Source organism: Manihot esculenta, chromosome 18 (assembly GCF_001659605.2).
Source record: "Manihot esculenta cultivar AM560-2 chromosome 18, M.esculenta_v8, whole genome shotgun sequence".
In the NCBI taxonomy this organism is placed as follows: Eukaryota; Viridiplantae; Streptophyta; class Magnoliopsida; order Malpighiales; family Euphorbiaceae; genus Manihot; species Manihot esculenta.
The window spans coordinates 21,549,507-21,567,208 of record NC_035178.2 but is presented as its reverse complement, the minus strand read 5'-3'; the positions used below and the strand labels follow the sequence as shown (position 1 = coordinate 21,567,208).

The 17,702-nt window shown below is 32.6% G+C and overlaps 1 protein-coding gene, 1 non-coding gene and 1 pseudogene across 2 annotated transcripts; all 3 read right to left on the bottom strand.

Moving 5' to 3' along the window:
- Window positions 1–73: 73 nt before the first annotated feature.
- On the bottom strand, window positions 74–1,639 carry LOC122721200 (annotated as a pseudogene).
- Window positions 1,640–2,698: 1,059 nt separating this feature from the next.
- TRNAR-CCU lies at window positions 2,699–2,771 on the bottom strand. The gene has a single exon. It is a non-coding gene; the product is annotated as a tRNA-Arg (tRNA).
- Window positions 2,772–7,114: 4,343 nt separating this feature from the next.
- On the bottom strand, window positions 7,115–12,334 carry LOC122722528 (ubiquitin C-terminal hydrolase 12-like). The gene is made up of 11 exons (XM_043953565.1): window positions 12,239–12,334; window positions 11,947–12,124; window positions 11,743–11,844; window positions 11,599–11,670; window positions 11,291–11,356; window positions 10,978–11,043; window positions 8,689–8,775; window positions 8,437–8,553; window positions 8,163–8,237; window positions 7,958–8,044; window positions 7,115–7,755 (listed from the first exon to the last, which is right to left on the bottom strand). Exons 2-11 carry the CDS (start codon window positions 11,965–11,967, stop codon window positions 7,714–7,716), a joined length of 735 nt encoding a protein of 244 aa, XP_043809500.1. The 5' UTR covers window positions 11,968–12,124; window positions 12,239–12,334; the 3' UTR covers window positions 7,115–7,713.
- Window positions 12,335–17,702: the final 5,368 nt, after the last annotated feature.

Genomic DNA, 17,702 nt, shown 5'->3' with positions numbered 1-17,702 from the left:
ACATTTAAAATGCATTCTAAGTTTCTTCTCTTCCATTATGATTGGGTACATATTTATGAAGCCAAAATCCAGTCATGCAAAAGTAAATAACAAAAGGATGTATACAGAAAGGTAAAGAACATACATAATGGGCATAATTTGTGTCGATCATGTACTAACCTCCCTGCAGATTGCGCACTTTGCATCTGGAGTTGCAGCTTTAAGGCCTTGAAAATATCATACAGAAGCTGCTGAGCATGCACAAGACTTGCAAAAAAAGATGCCCACAGCTCAAGGCATATGGATTAAAAACTGTCTCCTGAGAGATAGGAGCCGAAAACAAAATAAGAATATGGAACATTATATTTTCTTTTCCTTGGAATGAAATGCACTAACAGAAATTTTACCAAGCAAATGGCACAAGTTAGACTATACTCTAGCTTTGCAGAATTTGGAAGCCTCAGCGTTATGCAGGTTTCTGTAGCATTGAGATCACAGGAAAAGACCACAAAATTCCACTAAGTTCACCACCATCTGATCCATTAAAATTCAAAATAAAGGCTCCCAACTCTATTAGCCAAGGTGAACACCAAAAGCTCTAGGTGCTCAGCCCTCATCTTCAACTTGAAAATTCTTACCATTGACAGAGCTATGCCCTATATTAATGTACAGAAATGGTGTCTTCAATATAAGATAACACCAACCAAGAAAGCATTCTAAAATATTAGAAATAGATAAATCAATGCATACTTTATCATATTTCTTTAGGATTTTACAGATAGCAATTGCATTCATTGTAATATATCAATCAACATCTGCCCTTGTTCTACCATGGCTTGCTGATCATTTTTAAAACACTGGCGTAGTCTCAATACATATCTTTGCATTCCTCTAGCAACATGAAGATGGAGGAGATGTCTAACTCTGGATCTAAAGCATCCAGCTATATCTGAAGCTTCTTTCATCAGTGTAAAAAACATCTGATCACACACTACAAATTTCAGAAAGCTTCATTAACTTTGATCATACAAAAGCACAAGCTTCAAACAATAACTAAGATCAATATAAAAGAAAATCAATTCTGGATTTTTTAGAACCTCGTATCAAAGCATAAACTGAGAGATTCAACTACCACTTCTTTGAAAATGCCAATAAAATACAATTGATTGTTTAGTATTTTGGTCCTAATTAGCTGAAGCAAGGGTAATAAATTGGCAATTTTTGCCAAGTAAATAGTAATCATGGTTCCAATTATCAAAACCTATTGCTTCTCTGTAAAAAAATCTCAGAAATTGTAACTCCACACTAAAATGTCCCTATTGATTTCCACAATATGCACCACAAAAACCCAAAAACTCGAGTTTACTCTACCGAGTTGACAACTCATAATTTAAAACAAAGTTCTTTAACAGCAATCACAGATAAATCCAAAGAAGCCAATGATTAAAATGGGAAACTTTTAGCTTACATGGACAAGATTGACATTGGCACAAGTGAGACAAATTGGAATTGTCCTTATCTCGTTGATCTTGCTCACTTTGACAAGCCCTGCAGCTCTTTAGAACTTTCTTAAGCCTCTTGTATTCAACATGAGATAATTTATCCAAAAACTCTGATTGTCTCCATGTAGATACTCCATGAAAGTCTCTCCAAACTTCATCTCTCAAAAGTTAAATCAAATTCTGCTCTTCAACACCGTAAACCTAATATCAAATAAGAAAGAAATGTGAAAAGGGTATGATCAAGTCTCAAAAATTCCCCAATTTTGGAAAGAAATTAGAGATGGGAATTATTCAGATGGAAAGGCCGCAAGGTTTAGGCCAAAGCAGTGTTAGAGTTTGTTTAAACAAAGGAAAAAAATTAAATGTTTCCATGTTATGCAATTTTAGTGTGCATCATGTAAATATAAAAGTGGACCCCAAATAAAAAATTATTAAAAATTTTAATTTTAGTCATCGAATATATTTGTTAAATTTCTATTGGCTTGTCATTCATTTAGTTATATTACATAATCACCCTGTACCGTATAATTTCTCACGAACGAGAGTGTGGCCGCGCTTTTCTCGGGCGGGGGATTAAATTTGGAAATTTTATTATTTAGTTTAGTTTCGTGTAGAAACTTATTCATTAATTTTTTTTAAATATTTATGACATTATAAAATGTTTCACTAAATATTATTTGCTCTTTTCATTTTAATAAAAAATTATAAATCTTTGAATTTTATTTTTATTTTATTTACTTTTCACTTCTTTAATTTTTAATTATTAAATAAATTAATTTTATAATATTATACCACATCTATATTTCGCCCTCTCAATTATAAAAATTAAATTATTAAATGTAAATGAATAAATGAAAATATAATAAAATAAAGGGGTAAAATATTTTTTTTAGAAAAAATAAAGAGAGTAAATTTTCTATTCAGCCAAAAATATAATACACATAACAGTTGATGAAGATCTCGTATGCTAAAAGATTTTCATATAACCTTTTTTTAATTTAATTTAAAAAATTAAAAAGTTTTTATCTAATTTTTAATTGAAGTGCTTAAATATTTTGTAATGATTATTTGATATATTTTAAAATTAAAAAAAATATTTAATTTATTTTAATAGTTATATAGTTCATATTAATTTTATTAAATTAGAATTTACATATTATTCTAATAAAAAATAAAAGAACTTAGTAAAAAAATTAAATTGAATTAAAAAAGGAAACCGCGCCAGGTAGGGGTCGAACCTACGACTTTCTGCTTAGGAAACAGACGCTCTATCCACTGAGCTACAGGCGCTCGTTAGTTCTAATAGACAATCAGTATTTGATAGTTGTTATGCAAAATTCCAAAATTCAAATCAGGAAATGATATGCATTAATAAAATGAATACTCTCATACAAAAACAATACATGAAATGATGTATTTGATAAAGATTTAAAAAATGGATATGAAAATGAAATGATGTATGGATTTTGAGAAATCAACAATAAGAAAGAAAAAAAAAAGGAAAGAGTGAAAGGATACTAAAATGAAATTCAGATAAAAAAAAATTTTACTCACGATTAGAGAAACATAACAAAAGAAAAGGCGATCGTTTGCTTGAATCTGTTTGTTTAGCAGAGCTATTAGGTAATTGCAATGAAGTTTACAAAAATAATAACCATCTCCTTCAACTTAAAAATTATTTCAAGAGCACAACAAAATGATTTCAGTATACGTAAAGAGTCGATTCTTTTAGAAACCAAATCCAAAACAATAAGGAAAAATCAAATTAACAGAATTCAATCATAATCAACTTATTCCTTAGGAAACCTAGAAATCAAAAAATTCAACTGGAAATCATCCTTGTTAAATTGCAATTGAATTGAAAATAAAACTAAATTAATGCAGTGTATTTAGATGGGTAAGGAGAGATTTTTTTAAATAAAATAAGGAAAATTAAAAGAAGTAAAATTTAAACCCTTTTCAACCCATTGATACAATGATTTAAAAAATTTGAATTTTAGAAGTTTTAAAATATTAAAAAATCATACTCTTCTTAAATAACCTTTCTATTAAAAAATTATTTTAAAAATCATATATTACCTCTAAAAATATTTAAATTCTTATTTAATTACATTTAAAATTAAAATTTAGATAAATATCAAGAAAATACCATATAGCAATAGATTTTTAAGATTTGAATCAATAAAAATTATTCCTCTGGATTGTGATAAAGTAGAAGTCTCCATGCTCAATCTCTTAATCTATATATGGAGAAATTCTTATTTACATTGAGTCTATTATTTAAGTATAAATATATAAAATTTTTATACGGATTTTACTATACATTTATATTATAAATTTATGTAAATCTCATGTAAATGATTTTTTTTTTACGATTAGTCCAATATTAATGAAACAAAAATAACATCTTATCATTTGAAAATATGCACAATCGCTTATCATTTGAAATATGCAAAATCGCTTCTAAATTAGTATTTATAAAAATCGAACCGAATTGATTTTGATCAGAGACCGAATCGAACCGATCTGATTCGATTTGATTCGTTCGGTTTGATCGGTTCGAATTTTAATATTTTTATATTTTACACTTTATTTTAATATTTTAAAATTTAATTAAAATATTTTAATCTAAATTATAATTTAATTTCTTTATATTATTGAAAATACATATTATTATCACTAATCGGTTCAGTTCGGTTTTTTTCATTTTTTTTATCAAAACTGAACCGAATCGAAATAACTAAAATTTTTAAAATTAAAAATCAAATCGAACCGAATTAAATAAAAAATCGAATCAAATTTTAAAATTAATTCGATTGAACCGAATACGAAACTCCATTTCATATCTTTCCAAAAAAAAAACACTCTTATAAACAACAAATTATAAAAAATAAAATAAAAAAATAAACAACAAAAATAGAACCGTAATAAGGGAAGAGGATGGATCCATAATCAAAGGACCTTCTCCTACGTTTAACGGGAGAAATACTAAAAACCACATATCTCAGCTTGTTGAAGAGAGAATAAAGAAATGAAATTCTCTTTAATATTCTAAATAAATCCTCTATCTCTTGGCTCTTGCTAGGGATTATGAAAGCAAATAGATTCTTCCATGCAATAACGAATATTGTTTTTTTTCGTTTGAGAAGCATCGGAAGGATCAGCAAGCGGCAACAATTCAGCATCTGATATACAAAATTACCAAAACCGTTAAAAATGCTACTTGTGCTCTTAAATGACGACAGTGCTTTAGATAATTGTATATTGGCTCTGTCATCGATTTTAAATGCAGCTGAGTTAAAATATTATTATTTAATAATTAATTAATAAATTATAAAAAAAATTATTTTTTATAATATTTAACTAATTATTATCATAATAATTAATTATTCGTTATTAAAATAATTAATATCTAACAAAATGACTAGTATTTTTAGACTGAGCCAATAAAAATGTATACGCTTTTTAAGAACTTTGAACCAAGATAAATAATTGTATTGATTTAACAACTTTGGCTGTATTATACTATTATTTATGATACAACTAAATCACCTTATTATTTTTAATTAGTTACAATTGTTTGTAATATTTAAAATACATTCAATCATTTATATTATAATAAAAATTAAATATTTAGTAAATAATTTAAATGTGTATATATATGACATAAATTGTACTCAATTAATTTTAAGATACGATTTTTCATAAAAAATATATATATATATATTATTTTTAAACACTAAAAAAAACTGAAACATATGAAACCATATTAAAATTTCAGCTCGATTCTATTTTAATAACCAATCATCCACATTATGTTCAACTTCAATGTTAAAGAGATCAATGCAGTTTTTACAAATCCAAGTTATGATAATTAGTTTGAGTGACAGTCAATTATTTTTAGTTAACTTATGATGAAAATATATTATATTATAATAATAGTTTTTGTAGTGACCATTCAAATCGATTATAAAGAAAAGGAATAATAAAGAAAAAACTAAGAGGAAATTGAGATATACGAAAAATTAGATGTTATCAATCGCGCCACGTAGGGGTCGACAAACCTACGACTTTCTGCTTAGGAAACAGACGGCCTTGTTCATTGGTAACAATTTCCTAATAAACAACAAATAATAAATAAATAAATAAAGGTAAATTTACAATCTGCATTTGTTAACATTAAATACTTAATTCCTACTTTCTTTCTTCTAACAATTTAGTATGATATCTCCATAATTTAGAAAATCAAATTTTTCTAAACATAATGTCAAAAATAAAATTAATTATTCTCTCGATCTGAGAGATTTTAGATTTTACTCTCTTGATTCATAATTTCATTTTAAAAAAAAAACACATTAACTAATTCGTCTTAATCTCATAATTTAATTACTTATATGAATCTTACTTTTTAACTTTTCATAATATTTTCAGTCCAATACTAAAACAACTTCATTAACGTTTTCTTTATAAAAATCTAACAAAATAATTAAAGAGATTCTTGTTGTCTTAATTAAAGAGATTCTTATTAAGTCTTTGTTTTAAAAAAAAAAATAAAGGCTAAAAGATTAATTGGATAATATACAAGGGTCTAATAATAATTTACCCTTGATGAAGTGCAGAGAGACATGGAAGATTCAATGAGTAGATTTAGCAAAGCCATAGCATCCTTTTGCTTGAATCCCCCTTTAATGGTATTGTTTCTTCTCAGAAGCTATTAGGTCATTGCAATGTGGCTTACAAGATGAATGAGCGATCGCCTTCAACTTGAAGATCATTTTAAGAGCTCCGGCTACGTCTCTAGTACGTACCTCCCTGGATTCTTGTTCTTATTGTAAACCAGTCTCTGCAGCTGGATTGATCCTCTGTCACAGAAACTTAATAAGTTCTCTTTTGGGGGTTGTTCTTTGAAGAACGGAGGAAAGTTCAATAGCAGCTTGTTGCCAACTACTGTAAAACATACTTTCTGATACATTTCTCCGGGATTTACATTTTGTCTGCCTTTATTTTTTGTAGAATGGGCAAGTCATCGAGTTTTAAAGAGTCCTTCGCCTTTCAGACGTTCATCTAGTCTCTCTTGCATCTGAAGGAGGGGACAGAAGGAGAGAGGGGAAGACTAGGGGCTTTCCATAAAGTGAGTTGAATAACGTTTTCTTTGGAAAAAGAATTGTTTGATTTCACAAAAATATAGAAAGTTTATAGCTAAATGATCCAGAAATATGAATCAAGCCATTAATTTTGATAAACTAGAGGAACCCTACAGTAATTCATCCTATGAAAATGGTTCTTGCCGTGGGTAATCTCAAGTGATTTATTAAAGACCTGTGTTCAAAATCTGCCAACAATATGATAACAAAAATATACTTGTTGAACAATTTATCTGCAAAGATTCAAGGATACGTCAGAGATGCCTTCAGTTTCTCTAAATAGCTTCCAGTGTTGCTCGGTTGCATATTGTGTTAATTGCAGATTAGGGGCAGGAAATATGAATCATTTACTCATTTGATTAGGAGTAATTGAAATCAGTTTCATATCCAAAAGAAACCAACAATTTCATTGAAACCCCATTGAACTAAAAACTGGTAGCTATTTATCATATCATAAAACTAATGGGAAACAGCAAAGCTTAAAGGCTCTTGAAGAACAAATGAGATGCACTACATAAACAGTAGAAAAAGGAGGCGCCATAAAAACCTGTGGACAGCATAGTAATGCAATTCTTTTACAGGAAATCCTGAGCCCACAACTGTAAATTCAACCCAACCATTTTACAACGCCATCCCTTCACTGGAGATAATGACAAATAAGAAGAGAAAAGAATTGAAATGTCAAGCGCAACCAACTATACCCGGTATACATCCCCTAGTCAAAATCCTGTTATGTACTTGGCTAAATTACACTGGTAGCTGTTAATTGGTAAACCCACCAATCTCTAAAAGCAAGGAGGTACCCTCATTAGGAGGAGGAGCTCAAGAAAAGGTTGTATCCACATAAAAACCACACTACATAAAGGAGAACCCCTCCCCTTCCTCACCCGCATAAAAAGGGAAGCATGTATCCTACAAAACCAATTGCCTACCCCCTACATTTTTCGCCTTTTTCATTTGTTCTTTGCAATTCATTCATTTCCTTCCTTCAAATGTACCACTCAATCCTCCGCATCTCCATAAAACATTATATAGCATTAAGGATGTTGATTCTACTTAAAAGTGCAGGTGCAGGATCATCAGCTCGTCTAATTGTATATTTTAACTGGCTTCTCAAATGTATGACGATTCTGCAATATTTTGAAACCAAAGAATGGTGACAATCAGACATCAATACATATTAATCAATTTCATGATAACTCCTGCACCGTTTTGGGCAAAAGCATTCACAAAGAAACCCCAATCACTTTTGAAATGTATATTAAACACACAAGAGCATCATTGGTAAAGATAACTCTGTACATGCATTAGTATTTAAGCAACTATATGTACCTGGTTTACTGCATAAGACCTCTTTGGTGTGTTGTCAGAATGCTCTAACCCAAGGTACTGCTCCCAAGCACCATAAACATCTCTTCTCTGAAAAAGAAAATAACACCATTTGATTTTACACCAAGCAATCACCCTAAAAAAATCACCAGACTATTGGATAACTCTTTCAAAATAAATCTACAGGAGAAAAAATTTTGAGAAGCACCTGAAAACGGGTAAACACTATGTCAGAATCCTGCAGATATTCTGGACGACCTAGTGACAGAAATGCAAATTTCCACTGACCAACAAAGAGGGAGATGGAAACTTAGTAATTGAAAGAATTGCACAATCCATAAAAGAAACAAAAATACATTCACAGATTAATGCACAAAATTAATTAGCTGCCAAGCAGCACAAAGTGCATGACTTCCCTGCCTTGCATGCACATGTTCATTTCTTAATCATACAAGGAAAGAAGGGTTTATTTTTAAAGATACCTTAGCAAATTCCTCATCAGGAACCTGCAATTTCTTTTGTATGCGAGATTTAACTTCAGCTAAAGTTTCACCTTCATGGATGACCAAGAAAAATGGCTCCCCAAAATTCTGTACTTGCTGTTAAGAATACAAAAGGTAAGTAATGGCACATAAGAACTTGAAAAGTACATGCAACTTGACATTCATTTTCATAACAGCCAGATGACTAGGAGCAAGTGAAGCCTGCTAATTAATTTAAATATGGTTCAATACCATTTGATTCTGAGCCGTCTCCTTTGTAAAGTGATAAACATGAATCAAACGATCATGGGGTCCAAGACTTTTCTCTTCCTCAGGAATCTGTGGAAAGAAAGAAGATATTAGCTTGTAGTATAACTAAATATAGCTTAACTATCCCTACATGTGTAAGCAACAGATGAACAATGGCTCCTCCATGTCAGCCTAGGGCCTAGGCTATTGGGCATTTACCAAATTCTCTTGGTAACTTGAAAGGTTAAACCAAATGGTTCGTGACTAAAATGCTACTGCAAAGAAAAATTATAATAAATGCAACTATCAAGATAAACTATAACTCCATATAGGAAAGTTTGAGCAGGCCAACAATTCAGAAACATCTGAAAAATATTGACAGCCTCAAAAATAGCTCCATTGTTAAATCACTGAATTAGTCTATAAATTTAACTTATTGTTTAACCAAAAACATAAAAAACAATTATTAAAAAAAAATATATCATTTCTATTAATGATCCAAATATGCGAACAAAATGATATGAGCTTCTTATAGTCAGAGGCGGAGCCAGTAGTAGGCCAAGGGGGCTATGGGCACCCCTAAAAATTTTTAATTTTTTTAGGGTATATATGTATTTTTTTCTAAAATATGAAAAATTATCATTAGATCCCTATATGTTTAAAAAACTTAGCAGCTCATCCTTATTTCAAAATTATTTAATTAAATCATTATTATATCTTATAAAATCAAACTCTTTAATCTATTTGTTAAAGAAATTTTTACTATTTGATCCCTCATCTCCAATATTATTTTTTAATCCAAAAACTTTGCTTCTCATTTTCAAGATTTTAAATCCAAGTCTACATTTAAATTTTTTCGTAGTGATTCCATTCATTATTTAATTTAATTTTATATACCACTTATTATTAAGTGATAATTTTTTTTTTATTTATCTCATTTAGTTATTAATCTATTTATATGAATGAAACTATATGAAATAAATTTTAATGGGTTAGAATATTTTCTGTTTTTTTAGAAAAATTAAATTTCAATAGTAAATCATGTAGTAGAATATTATTAAAATACTATATTACTTTAATAGTATTATTTTTTATGAATTATATTATAATCACAGTGGGAAAAGATTTTTTTTGCAGTAAATATCATTAAAAGTCGACTTTATAATAAAATTGGTGATGAACCATGAATAATTTATCGATAACTTATATTGAAAGATATATTTGCAAATGTTGATAATGATATCATTAAGAATATATTTCAATCAATGAAAAATATATGAGAGTGATCATGATTTAATTATAATAGTTTATTCACTTTTTATAAGGATTTATCTTCTGAATATATAGTTATTTTATATTCCATCTTATAATTTTTGTTCACTTTGATTTTTCACACATGTTAAGAAAAACAATTTAGTTTATTGACTTTCCAATTATACATATCAAACATTAAATTTTATTAAATACTAAGAAATATTTTGAATACTTATTTAGAAAAATAACAATTAATGACAGGTTGATTTAGAAATAACATAAAATTAAATATTGTCTATTTTACTTTTTCACACATATTAAGAAATATAATTTTTTCTATTAACTTTCCAATTATATCAATCTTAAATACATTAAATTTTATTAAATATTAAGAGATATTTTGAGAGGTTTCTTGGAAATAAAATAAAATAAAATAGGGTTATAATAGTAATTTACATATTATAGTCTAAAAAAGAAAAGTAGACTTATTTCAAAAAAAATATATATGAATAAAAATTATGGAAAGGAGGGAGTAATAGTCAATTATATGTCTCTATAACAAAAGAAAGTGGACAATAATTTAGGATAATAAAAAAATATTGATAAAAATAATGAAGCGGGAGAGAGTATATTTTATTTACTTTAGTTACTTATTTAAATTGGGTCTCTGAACTAAATTTCTGCATCAGCCACTACCTATAGTCAATTGATGTTAGACACGGTGCTTCAATTTGGGCATTAAAGTGGAAGCACTAAAATTTTATGTGATTAGAACCTTCATAAACATGTGCACACATAAACACATAAATGCTTCATCCAAAGGCCATTTCCAACCAACACCAATATATATATATATATATGATCATAACCCACAGGAACATGCTTACACATAATATCCTACGTCTAAGTTCAAACTTGCATCTGTATCTAATGATCCCACAGAGTATATTTGGAGGAATATAAGACACAGTCACCAGTAGCCACATTGAAGACAATAAAAGAACATATAACAGAAAGAGAAATGGAAAATAGACTTGCCTCCTCAGCACGCAGTGTCCAGTACTGGTCATTTATATTTTCAATTTTTTCATTATGAGGAAAGATCTGCAAATCCAAGATGTCAAAACATGAGTTATCAGGGCAACCAATAAATGGTACAAACGAAACATTTTAAAGATCAAATGTATTACTATAAAGAGAAACTGAAATTCCACAGAGCATATATCAGCAGCACAACTAGCAAACATTTTTGAAAGATCATTCCATATTGTCCAAATCATCCAATGATCACTGAACAAGGATGATTACTTTTATTTAAGTAGCAAACAAACCTCAATAGTGGACTCAATACCTTGTAAATCTTGTGATAGAAAACTTCAAGAAGACGAAGTTCTGCATTTGGGTGAGACAACTCTACCTGTTTCAAGGGGAAAAGGATAGGGAGTTATTATGGGAAACTCTACATAATACAAGGGGAGAGAGGGAAAAACGCACTAATCCACTATTTGATGTGAAAACTAGTCAAACTAATAAGTCAAGTGGCAATTTGGTCTTCCATGTTACAAGACACTTTCAGATCAAATGAGCATAATAATAGGTGTTTCAGCAATCATTAGAAGTGCATCAGCAATTGCAAAGCAAAAGTAAGAAAAGTCTTACCTTTGTTCTAAGTTCATTAATCACATCCCCCACAGTGCTCTGTTTAGGTAATCTAATATTATGAATTACCACCTGCAACAGTTACAGCAATGTTAGTCGGATGGCTCAAAGATGATACAGAAAAAGACAGGGGCAACAGATTACCTCATCTTTAGTAGCATGATGGAAAGCAACTTTCAGATTTTTCAAACCTTGCAATTCTGGAAGAGGGATATCCAGAACTTCATAGTATAAAATATCAGATGTCTGTGAAAAGAGGGAAAGAAAAAAGTTTGCATTATTTATCGTCATACTATGTCATTGTATTAAGAGCAAGGGCATGATTTCTTCAATCCATGCAACATCTACCTGGTTATAGTGAACTAACATATCTGACAGATGCTCCACTCCTCGATATTTAATTGGTTGGGGCTTAGGCTGCTGGGAGTAGCAGTTGTGAGATGTTAACCTGATCTTGGATGGATCATCTAAACCAATTTGGCGAGCTACTCTTTCCACAACATCATCATAAGTATGTAGCTTTGACCTTGAAAATCATCAATGGTAGTTTATGAATGTCTAACACCAAAACAGATTTTCAAAAGAAAAAAAAAAAGGAAAAAAAGGAAAAAGAAGAAATGTTAGAATTGCAAGTACTTACAACTCTAGGCAAAAATCATCCTCTTTTGGTTTCTCGAGAGACCGAAAATGAACTATCTACAAAGCATCACATAAAAAACACTAAATATAATCAAACACACCACAAACCCAAAAACAAAAAACACTTTTACTGGTGGTAGTTGCAACTCTGGAAATGGATATCAGATAACTGTATAGTATGTGTTGAATATCAAATGAAGCCTCAGTGCCCAGGACAAATATTGCTCATGCTAAAATTGCAATCCAGTTCCAAACTAAATGACAATGGACACATCAACTAGATGATGGGCCAAATTTTTTTGGGTTTGGGAATTATAATGATTCCTCATTAATATTGTTATAGGTTATAGGAAGTAAATATGTTAATATAGGAAGTAAATATTGATAGATGGGTTAGTTACTTAATTTTAGGGATTGCATAATCATAAGCTTGATTTTTCTTCCTGTTTAGATACCGTCTCTCATGTATAAATAGGTTGTAATCTCTATTGTGAAATACAACAAATATTATCTTTCTACATGGTATCAGAGCCTTTCTCGTAGAGATTTTTTTTTCCTCCTCTCTCGTCAAGTTTTAAAATTTTTTTTTTTTTGGAGACTTAGGGTTCCGTTCATTTGAGTTATCCATAAAGGGTAACATTTGGATCTCTTCATCGGCACTGTTCACGGTACTGTTCATCGGCACTGTTCATCGGCACTGTTCACGGCACTGTTCTCGGTACTGTTCGCGGTACTGTTCATCGGTACTGTTCACGGGTACTGTTCATCGGTACTGTTCACGGGTACTGTTCTTCTGATCCTTTGCTATTTTGATTGTTTTGGGTTAGTTGTTTTGATGGCTGAAGTTAAAACCACCGTAACTGATGTGATTCCTGTGATGACTAAAATCACGGAACACAAATTAAATGGATCTAATTTTTTAGATTGGAGTAAGACTATCCGTATTTATTTACGAAGTATTGCAATGGATGATCATCTTACCAAGGATCCTCCAACTGATGAAACTCGTAGAGATTGGATGAGGGATGATGCTCGTTTGTTTCTGCAAATTCGAAATTCTATTCATAGTGAGGTGATTAGTCTTATTAATCACTGTGAATTTGTTAAAGAATTAATGGAGTATTTGGAATTTCTGTATTCTGGCAAAGGGAATATTTCCCGTATTTATGATGTGTGTAAGGCGTTTTACCGAGCCCAGAAAAATGATAGAACTTTGACATCCTATTTTATGGATTTTAAAAGAGTTTATGAAGAACTTAATGTATTGATGCCCTTTAGTACAGATGTGAAAACTCAACAAGCTCAACGAGAGCAAATGGCTGTTATGAGCTTTCTTGCAGGTCTCCCTCCAGAGTTTGAGACAGCTAAATCTCAGATTCTTTCTGACTCTGAAATATCATCGTTACATGATGTGTTCACTAGGGTATTGCGTACAGAATCGCCAATTCCTTCACACCCCACTAGTGCCCTTGTTAGCCGCAATGACAGTGGCAGACATAATAATAGAGGTGGTCAAAGGGGAGGTTTTAATGCTGGTAAAAGATCTCAGCATTCTGGGGAAATAGGTCCTACTTCTGACTCAGGAGGAATCATTTGTTATTACTGCCGCGAACCAGGACATACTAAGAAGACATGTCAAAAACTACAGAATAAGAATCAGCGCACACAAATGGCGCATATGGCAGTTGATGCCCCTTCAGATAAGGGGATTTTGATATCTGAAGATGAGTATGCACAATTCACCCAATACCAGGCATCTCTGAAATCCTCTAATTCCTCCTCTATCACTGCAATTGCCGAGTCAGGTAACTCTACTGCATGTCTTGTGTCTTCATCCTCCAAATGGGTTATTGATTCTGGTGCTACCGATCATATGTCAGGTAATTCTACCCTTTTGTCCAATCTTGAGTCTCATGCATCGACTTCTTATGTTACTCTTGCTGATGGTACTAAATCTTTTGTCATGGGTTCTGGTCATGTCAACTTAACCCCTTCTCTTTCTGTATCCTCCGTGTTATGTCTCCCTAAATTCGCATTTAATTTGCTTTCTGTTAGTAAACTCACTCGTGCATTGAATTGCTGTGTCTCATTCTTTCCTGATCACTGTATTTTTCAGGATCTTTCGACGAAGCAGATTATTGGTAGAGGGCGTGAGTCAGAGGGTCTCTACGTCTTGGATCAGCAACTACCTAGATCACTTGCATGTTCCACGCGTTTAACACCTTTTGATGTTCATTGTCGTTTGGGGCATCCTTCTCTCTCAGCTTTGAAGAAGTTATATCCACAGTTTCATTCTTTGTCTGTTTTAGATTGTGAGTCTTGTCAATTTGCCAAACATCATCGTTTGCCTTCAGTATCTCGAGTCAATAAACGGGCTTCGTCCCCTTTGAGTTAGTACATTCAGATGTTTGGGGTCCTTGTCCTACTGTGTCTAAGTCTGGCTTTAAGTACTTTGTTACTTTTGTTGATGACTTCTCTCGTACTACTTGGTTATTTTTAATGAAGAGTCGGTTCAGAATTATTTTCTATCTTTTGTGCATTTTATGCTGAAATCCAAACCCAATTCAATGTTCCCATTCGTATATTGCAAAGTGATAATGCTAAAGAGTATCTCTCTGGGGAATTTCAATCTTATTTGTTACAAAAAGGGATTCTTCATCAGTCCTCTTGTGTTGACACTCCTTCACAAAATGGAGTTGCCGAAAGAAAAAATCGACATCTTCTTGAAGTAGCCAGAGCCCTCTTATTCCAAATGAAAGTACCTAAATGCTTTTGGGCTGATGCTGTATCCACTGCTTGTTTTTTGATTAATCGCATGCCTTCCTCCATCCTTCATGGTGATATCCCTTATAATATTTTGTTTCCTACTAAATCTTTGTTTCCTATTGAGCCACGTATCTTTGGGTGTACTTGTTTTGTTCGTGATGTTCGTCCACATGTTACTAAATTGGATCCCAAATCACTCAAATGTGTCTTCCTTGGCTACTCTCGACGTCAAAAAGGGTATCGTTGTTTTTCTCCTGATCTGAATCGGTATCTTGTGTCTGCAGATGTAACATTCTTTGAGTCCACTCCATTTTTTCCACCATCCTCTGTTTATAACACCCAAGGTGAGGAAGATGACCTTTTGTTATACTCTGTTCGCTCTCTGTCTCCTCAGACTACTCCTACACCTTTCGCTCATATGCCAGGTCGCCCTCCCATCTTTCATGTGTATTCCAGACGCTTAGAGGACTCTGACTCCGCTCCGCTACCCGCTTCTTCGTCGACAGATCCTGCTCCCACTGATCCTTCACTGTCTGATTTGGATTTGCCCATTGCTCTTCGTAAAGGTAAACGTACTTGCACTTATCCTATTTCAGCTTGTGTCTCTTATGATCAATTATCCTCTTCTTCTCGTTGTTTTGCCACTGCTTTAGATTCTATTTCAATTCCCAAAACTGTTATTGAGGCTTTGTCCCATCCTGGTTGGCGTGCTGCAATGGAAGAGGAAATGATGGCCCTTGACACTAATGGTACTTGGGAGTTGATGTCCTTGCCCCCAGGAAAGCGGGCTATTGGGTGCAAATGGGTGTTTGCAGTAAAAGTAAATCCTGATGGATCTGTTGCTCGCCTCAAGGCCCGTTTAGTGGCCAAAGGTTATGCACAAACTTATGGAGTGGACTATTCTGATACTTTTTCCCCGGTTGCCAAGCTCGCATCTGTTCGATTGTTTATTTCCTTGGCAGCTACACATGATTGGCCTTTGCATCAACTGGATATTAAAAATGCTTTTCTTCATGGTGATCTTCAGGAGGAGGTTTATATTGAGCAACCACCTGGTTTTGTTGCTCAGGGGGAGTCAGGCAAGGTTTGTAGACTTCGAAAATCCCTTTATGGCTTGAAACAGAGTCCTCGGGCATGGTTTGGCAGGTTTAGTGATGTGGTCCAACAGTTTGGAATGAAAATGAGTAAGTGTGATCACTCGGTGTTTTATAGAAATTCTGATAGTGGATTAATTCTGCTCGTAGTATATGTGGATGATATCGTTATCACAGGAAGTGATATTGCTGGCATCACATCCCTAAAAGAATTTCTTAAAACACAGTTTCATACAAAGGATTTGGGTTCATTGAAATATTTCTTGGGAATCGAAGTTATGCGGTGTAAGAAAGGCATCTTCTTGTCTCAAAGAAAATATGTTCTGGATTTGTTAGCAGAAACAGGAAAATTGAGTGCTAAGCCTTGTAGTGCCCCAATGACTCCTAACCTTCAACTTACCACAGAAGACAGTGAGCCATTTGCAAATCCTGAAAGGTATAGAAGATTAGTTGGCAAGTTGAATTATTTGACGGTGACTCGTCCTGATATTGCATATTCAGTGAGTGTGGTAAGTCAGTTTATGTCATCTCCTACTGTTGCCCAATGGGATGCTTTGGGACAGATTCTTTGTTACCTTAAAGGGGCCCCAGGGCGAGGGCTATTCTATGGCAACCATGGGCACTCAAATATTGAATGCTTTTCTGATGCTGATTGGGCAGGCTCGAAGGTTGATAGAAGGTCAACTACTGGGTATTGTGTTTTTGTGGGAGGTAACTTGGTCTCATGGAAAAGTAAGAAGCAAAATGTGGTCTCTCGTTCTAGTGCTGAATCTGAATATCGAGCCATGGCACAAGGAGTTTGTGAAATCTTGTGGGTACGTCAACTATTGGAAGAAGTTGGATTCACAAATTCGGTGCCTGCTAAGTTGTGGTGTGATAATCAAGCAGCTATACACATTGCCTCCAACCCAGTGTTTCACGAGAGGACTAAACACATCGAGATTGATTGTCATTTTGTTCGTGAAAAGGTCCAACAAAAGATAATATCAACGGGACATATCCGAACTGGAGAACAATTAGGAGATATCTTTACTAAAGCTCTAAATGGAACTCGAGTTGATTATATATGTAACAAGTTGGGCATGATTAACATTTATGCTCCAACTTGAGGGGGAGTGTTATAGGTTATAGGAAGTAAATATGTTAATATAGGAAGTAAATATTGATAGATGGGTTAGTTACTTAATTTTAGGGATTGCATAATCATAGGCTTGATTTTTCTTCCTGTTTAGATACCGTCTCTCATGTATAAATAGGTTGTAATCTCTATTGTGAAATACAACAAATATTATCTTTCTACACGGTATCAGAGCCTTTCTCGTAGAGATTTTTTTTTCTCCTCTCTCGTCAAGTTTTAAAATTTTTTTTTGGAGACTTAGGGCTCCGTTCATTTGCGTTATCCATAGAGGGTAACATTTGGATCTCTTCATCGGCACTGTTCACGGTACTGTTCACGGCACTGTTTATCGCACTGTTCGCGGTACTGTTCACGGGTACTGTTCATCGGTACTGTTCACGGGTACTGTTCATCGGTACTGTTCACGGGTACTGTTCATCGGTACTGTTCACGGGTACTGTTCTTCTGATCCTTTGCTATTTTGATTG

Bases quoted from the DNA above. Each gene is read 5' to 3' on its own strand.
- LOC122722528 (XM_043953565.1), bottom strand. From the start codon at position 11,967: ATGTTAGTTCACTATAACCAG. The intron at 11,671-11,742 runs GTAATCTGTTGC...TAACTGTTGCAG, and splicing joins ATCATGCTACTAAAGATGAG to GTGGTAATTCATAATATTAG. The intron at 7,756-7,957 runs GTACATATAGTT...AAAATATTGCAG, and splicing joins GGTCTTATGCAGTAAACCAG to AATCGTCATACATTTGAGAA.